The sequence below is a fragment of the Choloepus didactylus genome, chromosome 21, assembly GCF_015220235.1.
Source record: "Choloepus didactylus isolate mChoDid1 chromosome 21, mChoDid1.pri, whole genome shotgun sequence".
Lineage (NCBI taxonomy): Eukaryota > Metazoa > Chordata > Mammalia > Pilosa > Megalonychidae > Choloepus > Choloepus didactylus.
Genome location: NC_051327.1, coordinates 29,428,983 through 29,445,502, shown reverse-complemented (window position 1 = coordinate 29,445,502; position 16,520 = coordinate 29,428,983). Strand labels below are relative to the sequence as shown.

At 55.6% G+C, this 16,520-nt stretch overlaps 1 protein-coding gene across 1 annotated transcript; it reads right to left on the bottom strand.

Moving 5' to 3' along the window:
• Positions 1 to 3,946: 3,946 nt before the first annotated feature.
• Positions 3,947 to 16,258, bottom strand: PRSS33 (serine protease 33). Its single transcript, XM_037814774.1, is given in 11 exon segments — positions 3,947 to 4,779; positions 4,987 to 5,156; positions 5,397 to 5,665; positions 5,753 to 5,915; positions 6,041 to 6,067; positions 6,393 to 6,495; positions 8,469 to 8,626; positions 14,747 to 15,030; positions 15,716 to 15,881; positions 16,073 to 16,099; positions 16,192 to 16,258. Coding segments are annotated over 11 exon segments (1,593 nt in total). The 3' UTR covers positions 3,947 to 4,620.
• Between the last annotated feature and the right edge of the window lie 262 nt (positions 16,259 to 16,520).

Here is a 16,520-nt window from a genome sequence, read left to right as displayed (position 1 = left end):
CGTCGCCCCATCTGCAGTTTTTCTCTCGCTTAACGGCTCCCCGGGAAAGAGACAACCACGCTGTGTCATTGCTGAGCTGGCATGTGGCCCCATCCGGTGGGAGAGGAGCCAGCGGGTGGCCCTGGACACCAGACAGCTCTGCGGTTGTTGGGACTGTCGTTAAAGATTACTGAGTGGACAGAGACCATGCTTCTGCCCCCTTGGCCCTGCATCAAGCCGTTGGTGAATGACACACAGCTAGTGGCCACATGCCCAGGCTCTGGGTTTGGACAGGCTGGAGCCCAGGGTTGACAGTGCGGCTTTGGACAGTTAACCTCACCGAACTCCAGTTTCCTCTTTAAGATGGAGAGAATAACAGTTTGTAAAGCCTCACTATGTGCTAGCACTCAATAAATGTTTCCACGAGTTGCAGTGGTCTCCCTCCCTGCCCAGCAGAGCAGCCCTGTCCTGGAGCCCAGGGCTCTGCCGCTCCTAGGGCCCTTCGCCCTGCTGCACCCCGCTTGATCTCTGCCTCCCTCTGCTCTTGGTACCTGAGTCAGGAGGCGGTGCAGGGACACTGGTGGGATGGGTTCTTGGCTGTGGCTAAGGCTTTCTATATTAATCTCAACATCTTAATTTACAGTCAGGAAAGCTTGAGATACTGAACTGCTGGGAGGGAGAGTGAGGGGAGAATGAGATGTGGACAGAAGGAGTCAACAGTGCTCAGAGATAACCCAGCAGGCCTCCCAGAATAGGCAGGTGAGGGGGCAGGGGCAGGAGAGGGGCCTCCTTTCCACCATGATGCATCCTGGGCGCATCGTCCTGAGTCTGGGCTCCGTCAGCAGAGGCCGGTGTGTAGACGACACCTGGCCAGGTGGAGGGGCCACAGCTGATGCCCCCAGAACCCCCGTAGACCACCACTGGGAGCAGAGGAGAGAGGGGTGACACCTGAATTCAAGCCCCAGCTCATTAACCATGATCTTGGGCAAGTCACCAAGTCTCCACGCATGTTTACCATCTGCGAGAGGGGGATACACAAGCTCAACCCCCTGGGGCACTGGGGTGCCCTGAGTGGGCTGACTACCAGAGGGCACGTATCCACAGTTGGCACCTGGGGGGCAGTGTCTGATTCTGTCTGTCTCAGCCATCAGATGTCACCCAGCCTGGGGAGGTGGCAGGTAGGGTGCAAGTCCTTGCCCCACCGTGGGTGTCCACTTGGGTTGGCTGCAGGAGGCCACTGTAGGCCACAGCGTCAGTCACTGCAGTGACATGTCCTGCAGCAGGAAGTTGGCCAGGCAGGGTTTAGGGAAGCAGAGGTGGGCATTGGCCCAGCCTGGGGTCCCTACCTGCCCACACACCCGTGTCACAGGGTCCAGGTCCTCCCTCCTGGAAGCCGTTACAGAGTCAGGACCCCAAGGTGGCAGGTGAACCAGCTGGCTGGCTGCTCAGGCCTCTTTCCAGGCCCCCTTGCTGGAACCTCCCAGTACTCGTGGCAGGGTTCCTGCCCTGGCCTCACAGGCCTCAGCTGGTAGGTCACTGCCTGGTGGCCTTGCCCTTCTGTCTGCTTTTTGTGTTTGTTAGCATTGATTCATAAACAGGAATCTTAAAGGCCCCTAGTTATGAGCGTCTCATGGAGTATTTCACAAGTACTTTTCCCTCTATAAGGTTAAGAATGTGGGGTTTATGACTCCCAGGGGTGTAAATCTCCCTGGCAATGCAGAGTATGACTCCCGGGGATGAATGTGGACCCGGCATCGTAGGACTGAGAGTATCTTCTTGACCAAAAGGGGGATGCAAAATGAGATGAAATAGTCTCAGTGGCTGAGAGATTTCAAATGGAGTCCAGAGGTCACTCTGGTGGACATTCTTATGCACTATATAGATAACACCTCTTAGGTTTTAATGTATTGGAATAGCTAGAAGTAAATACCTGAAACTACCAAACTCCAACCCAGCAGTCTGGACTCCTGAAGACAATTATAGAATAATGTAGATTACAAGGGGTGACAGTGTGATTGTGAAGACCTTGTGGATCACACCCCCTTCATCTAGTGTATGGATGAGTGGAGGAATGGGGATAAAAACTAAAGGACAAATGGGGTGGGGTGGGATGGGGGGATGATTTGGGTGTTCTTTTTTCACCTTTATTTTTTATTCTTGTTCTGGTTCTTTCTGATGTAAGGAAAATGTTCAGAGATAGATTGTGGTGATGAACGCATAACTATGTTATCATACTGTGGACAGTGGATTGTATACCATGGATGATTGTATGGTTTGTGAATGTATTTCAATAAAACTGAATTTAATTAAAAAAAAAAAAAAAAAAAGAATGTGGGGTTTAGAGTCAGTTGCCCAGGCCCATGTCCTGGCTCCACCACCTCCCAGCCGTGGGGCTTTGGGCCTCTTGCCCCGTCCGGTACCCACGTGACCTCCAATGAGCAGCCCCTGCATGGCACCACGTTCCCACTCCTTGGGCAGAGCTGGAATTGCCTGAGCCGTCAGCCTGGTTCTCCCAACATCTGTGATTGAGCAGGTGTTACCAGTGCAGATTACAGATGGGGAAACTGAGGCAGGCCTCCTGGGAGAAGCTGTGCCATCTGGTTGCAATAGAAGCCTGATACCCCCTGTTGTGGCAAGTTCCCAGGCTCACAGGGAAGGGGTCAGTGGCCATGGCGCAGCTGGCCAGCAGGATGGGCCACCACAGCAGACTGCAGCTTGCTGAGCCTGCGGCCCAAGCAGACCTGCAACTCACCAGCCCGGTTCCCTGCGCTGGCACACCAGGCATGCCTGAGATGAGGGGGCTGGAGAGAGCAAAGCAGGTGCTCCCCCCACTCCCCAGCTAGGGGCCTCAGGCTCCAGAAGCAGGGCTGGGTTCAGATCCCAGCTCACCCCTACCAGCTGTGTGACTTTCGGCTCAGTTTCCTCATCTGCTGAATGGGAAAATGCACCTGGCAGAGCCTCTGGTGATAACCCAGGGCAGGTGCAAGTTGTCCAGGAAGTGCTTGATAAGGAGTAGTCGATTGCTTCTCTGTCACCGTTCCCCGCCTTCCAGGCCCAGGTGACTGCCCTCCCGCTTCCCAGAAGCCCCGGCTCAGCTCCCCGGGTCAGGCCTTGGGAGCACTGGGCTCTCCCTGCTCCCCTCGTATTACAAATGGGGACCCTGCTCAAGTCCTGTGGCGTGGAGCCTCAGTCCCCACCCTTGACCTGGCCTGATGTGCTGTCCCTTGGAGGGGTGTCCTGGGGGCGGTCCCTTGACTGGCCCCCGACTTGGGGAGGGACAGGAGGCCGGGAAGGGCATGGGGTGCACTCAGCCAGCAGCAGCCCACTCGGTAGGCTCCCCTTCCTTGTCTCCCCAGGGAGCCCAGGCTCGGGCCTGTGTTGGGGCCAGATGTGGGGCTGCACCCTGGCCTACCCTTTCTCCTCTGGTGTTTGCCTCCTCGGGTCCCTCCTCCCTGCTCCTACCCCCAAATCCCGTCAACCCCAAAGATGAGGCTTTCAGTTTTCCTGGTGCCAGCCCGAGGATTAGTTTCTCCCTCCTCCAGGGATCTTGGGATGGGTGGTTCAGGGCCTGGGGTCGGGCGGATGGCAGGGAGGAGACAGGGTGCTGGGGGTGGGGTGGACACCAGGCTGGGACCAGGCCAGGCTCCAGAGGCAGTGGGAGGGAGTCCTGGGCCTGGGAACCCTGGCTAGACGAGGACCTGGCCCCGGGCTCACCCTGGGGGTGGAAGGTGGTAACAACAGAATCCACAAGGGCGGGAAAGCGAGGGCTGGGCCTGCCTGGGGGCTCCTGGCCCCTCCTGGGCAGAGGGCATGATGCGAGGTGCCCCGGACTCCTGGACTCCTGGACCCGTTGGAGTGCTGGGGAAGGCAGCGCCTCTGGGCACCGCCATCCAGCGGGGGGAAATCAGAAATACTAGTTCTGTTGCTGTGTAACAGTAGCACAAACATGGCAGCTTAAAACCACACTTTTTATTAAGAGCACAGTTCTGTGGGTTAGAAGGCTGGTGGCCTCCGCTGGGGTCCCCACTCAGGGTCTCGCCAAGCTCTTATCTGGAGGTTCTAGGGAAGAATTTGTTTCCAAGCTCATTCAGGGAGTTGGCAGAAAGCTGTTCCTCATGGTTGTAGATCAGATGTTTCTATTTCTCTGCTGTCAGCCAGGACAGTGCTCAGCTGGAACAGGCCTCCCGCATTCCTTGCTAAGTGGCCCCTCCATCTTCAAAGCCAGCAGCGGAGACTCTCCCCACTGAGGAATCCCTTTCAAGTTTCAAATCTCTGACTTCCTGCAGAAAAATGGGCCCACCGAGCCAGACCAGGCACTGCTGGTTCGCTCATCTCTGGGCACCCAGCGCCCAACCTTGGGCAGAGGTAAGTGGGGTAAGAACACACACACAAGGAAGGGAAGGAGGGAGTGTGAGCTGCCAAGACCCATGTTAAATTTCCCAGGTGAGGGTTGGCAGGGTCAGATTTGGTGCGCCCCAAGGAGGAGAGGAGGCAAGGCAATGGACACGAGGGAGGGAGGGAGGGATGGGGGGAAGGATGGCTGCAGCTGCAGAAAGGGCAGGCTGGGGATATGAGCAGGTCTCCAGTTGGGCCAGGAGACTGAGGGACCCCAGCATCTGGCTCCAGGTCAGCATTGCGGCCTCACAGGTTGAGGCGGGATTGAATCCAGGGGCTGTAAGTGGCCACGTTGGTATAGACCCCTGGGCGGTTGGGCAGGGCACAGCCCTTGCCCCAGCTCACCACACCCACCAGGACCCAGCGCCCAGACTGCATACAGGCCAGAGGTCCCCCGGAGTCGCCCTGCAGGAGAAAGGGAGCTTAAGCCCTGCTCCTTGCCCAGGATGTTGACCGTAGTGCCCAGGCTCCCGTCAGGGGGATGGAGCCTCTATCTAGGTTGGGGGCCTGGACACTGAGCCTGGACAGTATCTCCTGGGTCCTGGGTTTTAGGAAGGTGGGGTGCTGGGCCCCGGGGCGTGGCCTCTGGAGTTTCCAGGTGGCCCAGCCCACCTGGCAGGCGTCCTTGCGGCCCTCGACGTAACCTGCGCACAGGTTCCCCCGCAGCACTATGGGCTCTGCTCGCGGCAGGTCGGTGCCCACGTGGTAGAGGCGGTCACAGGTGTGCCAGCCCAGCAGCGGCACCTTCACCCCCTGCAGGGGTCGCGAGTCCGGGAGGGGCACTGGGGGAAGAAAGGGGTGCCCCTGAGCTGGGAGAAGGTGAGGCAGGACGCAGGGGTCCAGGGGAGAAGCAGGAGCTTGAGCGGCCAGGACCCCCTGGTGTGACTGGGAGGAGATTCCCTTCTTTTGAAGTCACCCTGGGCCCCGGATTGGGTTTGGACTACTGGGATTCCGGGTGAGATGAAAGTGGGCGCGTTCTCCTCCCTGTGCGGGACCCTCCCACCCCTGCCCCCGGGCCTCACCTCCCGGGCCGAGGCTGCCCCAGCCGGTGACCCAGCACGGTGCCCCCGGGGGCGGGCGGGCGCCGGGCGCGGGCAGGCAGACGGGCTGGACGCGGGCGCCCAGGGGTACCGGGCGACGCAGCTGCAGCAGCGCCAGGTCGCCGCGGGCCCCGTCCTCGGCGTAGTCCGGCGGCAGCAGCACCCGCCGCACGGGCGCCGAGAGCGCGGCCGAGCCGGGGCCCAGGCGCAGGGCCCCGAGGCGCACGCGGTACTCCGCCGGCTGCGCCCGCCTGCGCGACAGGGCCGGGGCTCCTTACAGCGCCCCCCGGGCCGCGGGCCCCCCAGTCCTCCCCGGCGCGCGCGACCCCGGCGCCGACCTGGGGAAGCAGTGCGCCGCCGTCAGCACCCACTGGGGGGCGATGAGCGAGCCCCCGCACACGTGCGCCCCGAGGTGCTGGATGCTCGCCTGCCACGGCCACTCTCCGTCGCGAGCGTCCCGGCCCCCCACGATGCGGCTCGACACGCGGGGCTGCCCGCAGGCTGCGAGAGAGCAAGGGCGGGGCGAGGGTGGCTGGAAAACTGGGGGGCCTGGGGGGCGGGCGAGGGCGGGCGCCCGGAGGCGAAGAGCCAAGCGCGGGGAGGAGCCGGCCGCGGGGTTCCCTCACCTGCGGCCTCCCGGGGCCCCGCAGCTCCTGGAGGAGGAAGCGGGGAAGCGGCTGGATTATGGGTTTGGCGTCGGGTAACCGGGTGGGGGAGGGGCGGGGAGGTCAGCGAGGAGGAAGGGCAGCGTTTTGGGGGCACTGACCTCGTGCCAGTCTTTGTGCCCTGTGGGGCAGGACTCACTGAGGAGGGCACGGGAGTTGGCAGAACCCAGGGGCACTGGCAAGGGACTTGAACCATTGAGCCGAAATTAGAAGGCCCGAGAGTCTCCGGGGGGCCGCCCCCAGGGAGGAGTGAGATGGGGGATCTGGGAACCAGGTGCTACCCCCACCGCCCCGAGCCCCTGCCCCCACTCACCCAGCAGCAGCAGGAGCAGGATCTGGTGGCAGGAAGCCCCCCTCATTCTGTATTCAGGGCTGCGCCAGGCGAGAGGAGCACTACTCGGGGCAGGGGCCCTGGTCTGGAGCCGGCAGGGAAAAGAGGGGGTGGGGTCCTGGCCCGGGGACTTCCCGGGACCCCTTCTGCCTGCCGTCGGCTCCTGCTGGACCCCCGACCTCCGGCTGTGGCCCCGGCTCTACACCCTTCCCCCTCCCAGGCTCCGGGACAGGTGTGCAGCCTCCCCACCCTGCCCCCCCTTGAGATTTGGGGTCCTTGGCCTCGATCAAGCCCTGGAGCCTCGTCTCTTCTTCCCGCCCCCCAACCCCATTGCCCAACAGCGGCCCCTGCCCCCGGCAGCCCCTGGCCCCGCTCTCACCCCGGTGGCCCCGAGCACTCCGGGCTGCCTGGGTCAGGGGAGCCCGGGGGCTTAAAGGGCCGGGAGGGGGCGGAGCCGGGGCTGGGGGCGGTAATTAAAGGGGCGGGGCTGCGGCTTCACCTGTCCGGCCCGGAACAAAGATGCTTTGAGCAGCGCTTTGGGCGGGAGAGGGTCGCCCGGCTCCGGAGCAGGGCTGCGGGCAGCTCGGGAAGCCCTAGGGAGGATCCCTGGCAGCTCCTCTCCCCGCCTGATCCGGGCTCCCTCGGGCACCGGGTCTCCAGGGCGGCTCAGCTCCATTGTTCTGCCCAGAAATCCCGGCTCAGCTCTCTGAACCCGGACAACCCTCTCGCCCCGGCCCTGGCCGAGCCCCAGCCCCGGAGCTGGGATAAGCTTGCGGTGGGGGAAGGCTGTTTGGAGGAGGGAGCCCTCTGTCTGACCACAGGCCGGAGCAGACTTTGACCTTGGCCTCTGGTTTGACCTCCAGGACAGAGCGAGGCAGGACCCCCATCTTTATGCCCCCAGGCCAGCGTCCGTATCTTCTCCTGCCCAGCTGCTGCCCTGGATGTCACCTACATCCCCAGACCCAGAAAGAGCCCCTGTGGACTCATCTCCACTCTTGTCACCATGTCCATGCCAGACATGCCTCAGAGTCCATCCAGCCCCCCTCTTCCTCCATGTGGACCCCCAGGCCTTCTCTCCAGACGGCCTCCTCCTGCCCCTCCTCCATGAAGGTCCCCGCAGTGTTCAAGGGACTTCCCCTTCCGTGATCCAGTAACTCCTCGTTCCCACTGAACTAACCAGGGTGGGCTCTACCGTTCGCACCCACAGCCCTGAAGCTGGCAGGTGGGTGAGCAAAGATTTAGGCATTAGGGGCGGGGCTGGGGCTGCACTGGATGTGAGTGGGGGGCGGGGAGGGGTGGAGCAGCCACGACGTCCCTGAACGCTCTTCAAGGCGTCACCTCGAGCATGCACACGTTTATTAGCAGAAGGGACTAAGCCCGTTACAGCAGGCAGCCCCGACTGTGGGTGCCCCGAGCCCTGGGAGGGCACCGGTGTCCGTGCCCACCACCCCTTGGTGGGATCCTGTGGGCTCAGAGCAGCCGCAGGAGGAAGGGCGCCCAGAGCAGAATGGGGACCAGGAGCAGCCGGCCAGAGTCCACGCTGGGCTGGCTACCAGTGCTTGTTAGCTCCCGGATCCACCTGAAGTGCTCACTGACGTTGGTGTAGACCCCTGGCCGGTTGGGTCGTCCACAGCCCACTCCCCAGCTCACGACTCCGATTTGAAACCACAGCCCGTCGGCGTCGCAGACCAAGGGGCCGCCTGAGTCACCCTGGGGAGCAGCGAGCGTGAGCCCGGCCCGGGGCAGGCGCAGGGCAGGGGCGAGGCTTGGGGTGCAGGAGGGACGGTGGAGCCGGGCAGCCTCGGGGGCGATCCCCAGCCCCAGTCCCTGGCAGCACCCGAGCCTCAGTTTCTTCATCTGCAAAGTGGAGCCACAGTCCCCACCCCCCATGGTGGGGGAGGATCGGATGGGGTACAATTCAAGGGAAAGGAGAAGCCAGGGGCACGCACTGGGTCTCCAAGGGCTGTGCGTGTGTTCCACGGATAACCTCCGGGGTTGGGAGGGGAGGGACACTTGGGGTCAGCAAAGCCCTGGGGGGCTGCGGCGGGGGACACTCACCCTGCAGGCATCTCTGCTGCCATCTTCACTGCCAGCACAAAGCATGTCTTCCTCGATGTCATAGAGGAAATCGGGCTGTTGGTACATGTTCTGACACGTAGAGATGTTTATGATGGAGACCTGCACTTCCTGAAGTCTATAGGGAAGCTTCGGTATTGCTGGGGACAGAGAAAGAGGCAACCTGAGCGTCTCCTCTGCCATTGGGGGAGGGGGCACAGGCTTCAGGGGCCTCCCTGGGAAGTGGCCCTTCATGGCTCCCCAGCTCCATCCCAACACCCAGCACACTGTGGGGCTCAGCAACGTCACAGAAAGACCAAACGGGGGGACAGCCGGTTACCGCTCCTCCCTGGGGCTCGGTTTCCCTCTCTGTGAAATGGAGATGAAGGCCCTGGCCTGAGCTGGGAGGAGCTCCTTGGCTGAGCATGCACCACGAGGGCCGCCGAGGCAGAGACGACTTTCTGCAAAATACAGTCCAGGTGCAGGATCCGGGTGCCAGACCCCACAGGTCAGAAAGGAGCAGAGAGAATATTTTAAGACTTGTTGGTAGAAAATGTTTCAGATTTTATAAGACAGGAATCTGACACATCCAAGAAGCTCAATGGGTGCACAGGAGGACCAACACAAAGAGTGTCACACCAAGACACATCATAATTAAACTGCGAAAAGCCAAAGAAGGGAGACCCTGAAAGCAGCAGGAGAGAAGCAACTCATCACGTACAGGGACCCTCAGTGAGATCCGCTGATTTCCCTTCAACACCACGGAGGCCAGCAGGCAGAGGGAATACAAATTCAAAGTGCTGGAAGAAAACACTGCGAACCAACAATTCTGTATCCAGCAAAACTAGTCCTCAAAAATGAAGGAGATTCCAGCAGCCTACTTTGCAGAAATGGAAAAGTCAATTGCCAAATTTATTTGGAAGGGTAAGGGGCCCCGAATAGCCAAAAACATCTTGAAAAGAAGAATGAAGTGGAAGGTGACTCTAAAACATTTTACAAAGCCCCAGTGGTCAAAACAGCATGGTACTGACATAAAGACAGACCTAATGATGAATGGAATCAAACTGAGAGTTCAGAAATAGACCCTCGCATCCATGGTAATTGATTTTTGACATTGTTGCCAAATCCCCTCAACTGGGACAGAACAGTCTTTTCAACAAATGGTTTTGGGAGAGCTGGATATCTATATCCAAAATAATGAAAGAGGACCCCTATCTCACATTTTATGCAAAAATAAATTCAAAAAATGGATCAAAGACCTAAATATAAGAGACAGAACCATAAAACTCCTAGAAGAAAATGTAGGGAAGAATCTTCAAGATCTTGTGGTAGGTGGTGGTTTCTTGGATTTTACACGCAAAGCACAAACAACAAAAGAAAAAATAGATAAATGGGACCTCCTCCAAATTAAATACTTCTGTCCATCAAAGGACATTGCAAAGAAGGTGAAAAGGCAGCCTACAATGAGAGAAAATATTTGGAAACCACATATCTGATAAGTTTATCTAGAATATATAAAGGAATTCTACAACTCAACAATTAAAAGACAGACAATCCAGTTAAAAAATGGGCACAAGACTTGAACATTTTTCCAAAGAGGAACTACAGTTGGCAAAAAAGTACATGAAAAGATGCTCATCTTCATTAGCTATTAAGGAAATGCAAATCAAAACCACAACGAGCTATCATTTCACATCTACTAGAATGGCCACTATTAAACTAAGAAGAAACTACAAGTGTGGAGAGGATGTGGAGAAATAGGAGCATGCATTCACTGCTGGTGGGAATGAAGACTGGTGCAGCTGCTGTGGAGGATGGTTTGCTGGTTCTTCAGTTAGCTAAGTATAGAACTGCCATATGATCTGGCAATCCAGCTACACAGTATATGCGCAGAAGATCTGAAAGCAGGGACACAAACAGACATTTGCACACTGATGTTCGTGGTGGTATTATTCATAATTGCCAAAAGATGGAAATAACCTAAGTGTCCATCCACTGATGAATGGATAAACAAAATGTAGTATATACATACGATGGAATATTATTCAGCTGCAAGAAGAAATAAAGTCCTGAAGCATGCAACATGGATGAACCTTGAAGACATTATGTTGAGTGAAATAAGCCATATACAAAGGGACAAATATTGTATGATCTCACAAATATGAACTAATTATAATGAGCAAACTCATGTAGTTAATATCTAGAATATAAGTTACCAGGAGACTGGATGAGGGTAGAGAGTGGGGAGCTGAGGCTTAATTTGTGCAGAACTTTTAATAAGGTTTTTGTAAATGGAAATGGATAGAAGTGATGGTAGCACATTATCCTGTGTGTAATTAACAGGGCTGATTGTGTGCGTGATTGTGGTTGAAAGGAGAAGTTTAGGGTCAGGCATTGCACTAGTAGGAAAGCTAGAGGATGAAACATGGGATTGTGTAACACAGTGAACCCTGCTGGGGACAACGAAGGTGGTCAATAGTACAGATGTAAGAATGTTCTTCCGTGGACTAGAACAAATGTATATCACACTTAAAAGGTGTTAATATGGGGTAATATATGGGAAAATACACCTAATGCAAACTATAGATTATAGTTAACAGTAATATTTTAATATTCTTTCATCATTGTGAAAAAGGAACCATAGCAATGCTAAGTGACAATGTTAGGGGGGTACAGGGGCATGGGGTGCTTCTTTGGGAGTTATGAAAATGTTCTGAAGTTGACTGTGCAATGAGAGCACAGTTCTATGATTATACAGGGGCCACTGATGGTACACTTTGGATGGACTGTATGGTCTTTAAAAAAAATTGAAGGAGAAATTCAGACATTGGACGCAAACAGAAGCTCAGAAAGTTCACCGCCAGCAGCCCTGCCCTACACGAAACGCTAAAGGAGCCCTACCAGCTGATACTAAACGACACTAGGGCCTTGAAGTCATACATAGAAATGAGGGACACTGGTAAAGGTAACTACGTAAGTAAGTATAAAAATCAGTATTTTTGGTTTGTAGCTGCTCTTTTGCACTATGATTTAAAGACAAATGCATGCACAATAATTATAAACCGGGGTCAATAGGCCCTCAATGGGTAGAGATGGAAATTGTATCAGTAACAACATAAGGGGTAGGGAAAGAGCCCTACAGGAGCAGTTTTGCCTCCAGTTGAAACTAAGTGGCATTAGTTCAAACTAGATTGTCCTAAATTTCAGATGTTAATTATGGTCCCCAGTGTAACCACTAGGAAAATAACTTTAAAAATACAGAAAAGAAACAAGAAGGGAATTAAACACATATGATAAAAAAATCAATTAAACGCAAAAGGAGGAAATGAGGAAGAAAAAAGATATGACATACGGAAAACAAGTATCAAAACAGTACAACTGAGTCCACCTTTATGGGTAATTACTGGTAAGGAAAACGTACTAACTTCTCCTATTAAAAGGCAAAGGTTCACAGAGTGGATAAAACACTCCCCCTATATGCTATGCATCAGAGACCCACTTTAGATCCAAACACAAAAAGGTTGAAATGAAAAGACAGAAAAAGATATTCCAGGTAATAATCACGAAAAATCAGCTGAGTTGGCTACACTAGTAACAAACCCAAGAGATTCTAAGTAAAAAATTGTTACAAGAGACAAAGAGGGACATTATATTCTGATTGAAGAGTCAAGTAATTAAGAGGATATAGTAGTTATAAACATACATGCACCTCAAACAGGACCCCAAGACATATGAAGGAAAATGGACAGAACTGAAGAGAGAAACAGACAATATGTCTATTACAACAGTTGGGGCTCCAATACTCCACTTTCACAACAACTGTCCGTGAGAACAATAAGGAGATGGAGGACTTGGACAACACTGCCAACAACAGACATTTACTGTGTGCTCCACCGGACAAGAAAAGGAACAAGACACACAGGACTGTTTTTGCCACTTCTGTTCAGCATCATACTGGAAGCTCTAGCCATAGCAATCAGGCAAGAAAAAGATATAAGACGAATCCAAACTGCAAGGGAAGAAGTTAAACTGTGTCTATGCATACAGACATAGACCTTATATAGACCTTATGTAGAGAAAATTCTAAGGGATTCACATAAAAGTATTAGAGAAACACATGAATTCAGCAAAGATGCAGGATAAAAGATCAACAGGCAAAAGTCAGTTCTATTCTACACATTAACAATGAATCATTTGAAAAGTAAATTAGAACAATTCCATTTACAATAACATCTAAAAGAATGAAACACTTAGAAATAAATTTAACCAAATACAAGACTTGTTCACTAAAAATTACAAAGCATTCCTCAAGGAAATGTGGAGAAGACCTAAATAAATGGAGAGACATCCCATGTTTTAGGACTAGAGGACCAAACATTAAGATGGCAACACCCCCAAAGCGAAATGCAGATTCAACGCAACCCCTCTCAACATCCCAATGACAATTTTGGCAGAAATGGAAAAGTCAATCCTGCAGTTCATACGGACTTGCAATGGGCCCCAAATAGCCACAGCGATCCTGAAAAAGAAGAGCAGAGGTGGAAGACACACAATTCCTGGTTTCAAAGCTTACTACAAAGCTACAGTCATTGAAACAGTGTGGTCCTGGCCCAAGGATAGACACACAGAACTATAGACGGAATTGCGGATGTAAACCCTCACATTATGGTCCATTCTTTTTTGACAAGGTGCCAAGACCACTCAATAGGAAAAAGTGTGGTCTCCTCAATAAACGGCAGGCAGATAGTGGGGCATGCTGAAGCCAAAGAATGAAGCTGGACCCCTTCTTCCTGCCATCGACAAAAGATAACTCAAAATGGGTCAAAGACATTTATGCAAGAGGTAAAACTAAAACTCTTAGAAGAAAACATGAGGGCAAATCTTCATGACCTTGGGTTTGGCAATGCACTCTTAGATATGACACCAGAAGTACAAGCAGCAAAAAAACACAATTAAACAGATGGTACTTCCTTGAAATTAAAAGTTTTGTGCATCAAAGGACAGTATCAAGAGAGCGAAAAGAAAATCTACAGAACGGGGGAGAATATTTGCAAATCATTTATCACATAAGGGTGTAGTATCCAGAGTGTATAGGAACTCTTACAACCCAACAAGAAAAAGACAAACCACCTGATTAAAAAACGGACCAAGGACTTCAATAGACATTTCTCCAAAAAGACATACAAACGGACAGAGAGCACAGGAAAACATGCTCAACATCATTACCGATTAGGGAAATGCAAATGAAAACCTCAATAAGATACCACTTGGCATGACCATGAAATAATAAGAAGAAACAGAAAATAAGAAGTATTATGAGGATATGGAGAAACTGGGACCCTTGTTGATTTCCGGTGGGAATGTAAAATGTGTAGCTGCTGTGGAAAACAGATTGGTGGTTCCTGTAATTCAACTTAGAACTTCCATATGACCTGGAAATTTCCTTCCCGCATAAGTATCCGGGAGAACGGAATACTGGTGTTCCCACAGACACCGGTCCACAGTGCCCAGAGCAGCTCTAGTCACACCAGCCACGAGGTGGTAACAACCCAAACGTCCCTTATCGGGTGCGTGGGATAAACCCAATGTGGGGAACCCACACAGTGCAGTATCACTCTACCAAAAAAAGGGATGAGGTGCTGGCCCAGGACGTACGACAGATGAACCCCGAAAACATGCTGAGCGAAAGAAGCCAGACACAAAGGGCACAGATCGTTTGTTCCGTTTCCATGAAATGTCCCGGATGGGCAAATGCTTAGAGACAAAGGAGATGAGTCTGTGCCTGCGGCTGGTGTCAGAGTGCGGGAACTGGGTGACAGCTGAGGAGTGCGGGGTTTCTTTCTGGGTGATGAAAATGTTCTGCAATTAGATAGTGGTGATGGCACACAATTTGTGAATATCCTGAAAAGTGCCAAATTGCACACCTGAGAGGAGTAGATTTTATGGTTTGTGGAATTACATCTCAGTAAGAAAAAACAACTCCTGTGGCGTCTCTGACAACGTGGTCCCCAAACCCCCACCCCCTGCGGGCTGGGAGCCGGCCGCCCTGTCAAATGCCCGCTTCTGCCCCACAGTGTCCAGAGGAAATGGACACGAAGCAGGTGGTCAGCACAGACCCGCCCTGGCAGCTGGGGGCAGGTGGGGAGAGGACGCTCAGCAGGCCAGCAGGAGGGGCCCTGGCTTTGTGACCGACCACACGGGGGGCTGCTAAGGCTGGTGCAGCAGGGCACACGTGGACAGGGACCACGCCCTCCCCCAGACCCTGCTGTCCCCAGCCTCACTCAAACTCTCTTTTGTTTCCCCCCAGCCGGTCACCCAGCAGTCCGTCCTGTTCTGGAACTCGAAGGAGGAGGCTCAGAGGCAGACGGGCTGGATGTGATACTTGTAGGAGACAGGAGTAGCCAACTTCACCAGCGCAATGTCTTTGGAAAAAGACCCCCTAAAATGGGGGTTCAGTATGACTTTCTTTACATGGTAACGGTTGTGAAAGGCCCGCAGATTCCAGACATGTGGCCTGACAGTCAGCTCCCCGAACTGGACGGTCCACTCTCTGGGATTGATGGACCTGCAGAGGAGAGAGTAGCCGGGGGTCATGGCTGGGGGGCTGCACCGGAGCACACCTGTGGCTCTCCACACCCACTTGCTTGCCCTGCTGTCTGAGAGGCCACCGTCAGCGAATGAGTCTCATAGGCCAAAGGGTCCCCGGTGGAAAGGCCATGAGCCCCGACAGGCCACAAGTTACCCCAGGACCTGCAGCAGCAGAGCAGGAGGGCACGGCTCTCCCCTAGTCTCCCCTCCCTCCCTGGGCCCTCTAGATAGGTAAACTGAGGCCGTCCTCCAAGGACACCCCTATGTGGCCTGAAAGGGAAGGAGCAGATCCAGAGGCGCCCACGTGGGACACGCAGCAGGATGGAGATCAAACAGCTCCCTGAGGGAGGCCTCCCAGGCCAGGCCGGGCTCCCTGAGCCCACCTCCTACTCGGCTAAGTCACCCCCACGCCCCAGCACACACCTCCAGCCAGGTGGACCCCTGAGGGACAGGATGCAGGCACCACTGGCTAAAAGGAAAAGGACAATATACACGTAGTATGTGGGAATGTTCTGGAAGAACATTCTGAAAGAAACTGCCCAGTTCTCTCTGGGGACACCAACTCGTGAAGCTCAGGATAAGTCCAGTATACATCCACGGGCAGCCCCCCGTCCCTGGTGCCCAGGCCGCCCCTCCTCGCCGCACCCCCTCCCTAGACTCACGATTCGAAGCAGTGCGCGGCCGTGAGCACCCAGCGGCGGCTCAGCAGGCTGGCCCCGCACACGTGGGCTTTCCGCAGACGCAGGCTGCCCTGCCATGGCCAGCGCCCGCGCAGGGAGCGTCTGCCGCCCACCACGCGCGACTCGATATCCCGGTGGCCGCACGGCGCTGGCACGGACAGACGGACACGCGGCTGAGCTGGGCACAGGCCGGGCCCGCCGCGCCCCGAGGGCGGGAAGGGGCTGCCCGGGCACCCGCGCGACCCCCCCAGGGCCGTGCCGCGGGCGGGAAGGTGCCGCCGGGGACCCCCACCCCGCCGGAGCGCAGGCGCCCGCCCTCCCCCGGGTCCCCGCCGTTACCTGAGAGCACCGCCAGCTCCTCGGAACCTGCGGGGCGACAGCAGAGGGTGAGGCGCCCCGCGGGCCCGCCCCGGCCGCGACCCCGGCCCGCCCCGGCCGGCAGCCCCGCCCCGGCTCACCCGCGCCCCCGAGCCCGACGCGGCTCAGCAGCAGCCACAGCAGCAGCCGCGCGCCCCGCGCGCCCATGGCCGCCCCCGCGCCGCCGCGCGCCCCTCCGCGCCCTCCCGCTCCGGGCGCCCCTGGGGGTGAGGGTCCGGGCGCGGGGCCCTGGCCTGGAGCCCCCCGCGGGACGGCCCCGGGGCCCCACTGGAGGGGGTGTCCCCCGGCGCCCAGAGACCACGGCGGTCAGAGCCTTTCTCCTGCGCAACTCAGGGGTCCCGGCGGCCCCTTGCAGCCCCTTCCCCCACCCACCACTTCCCTCGGGAACAAGGGCCTGGCGGCGGCTGGG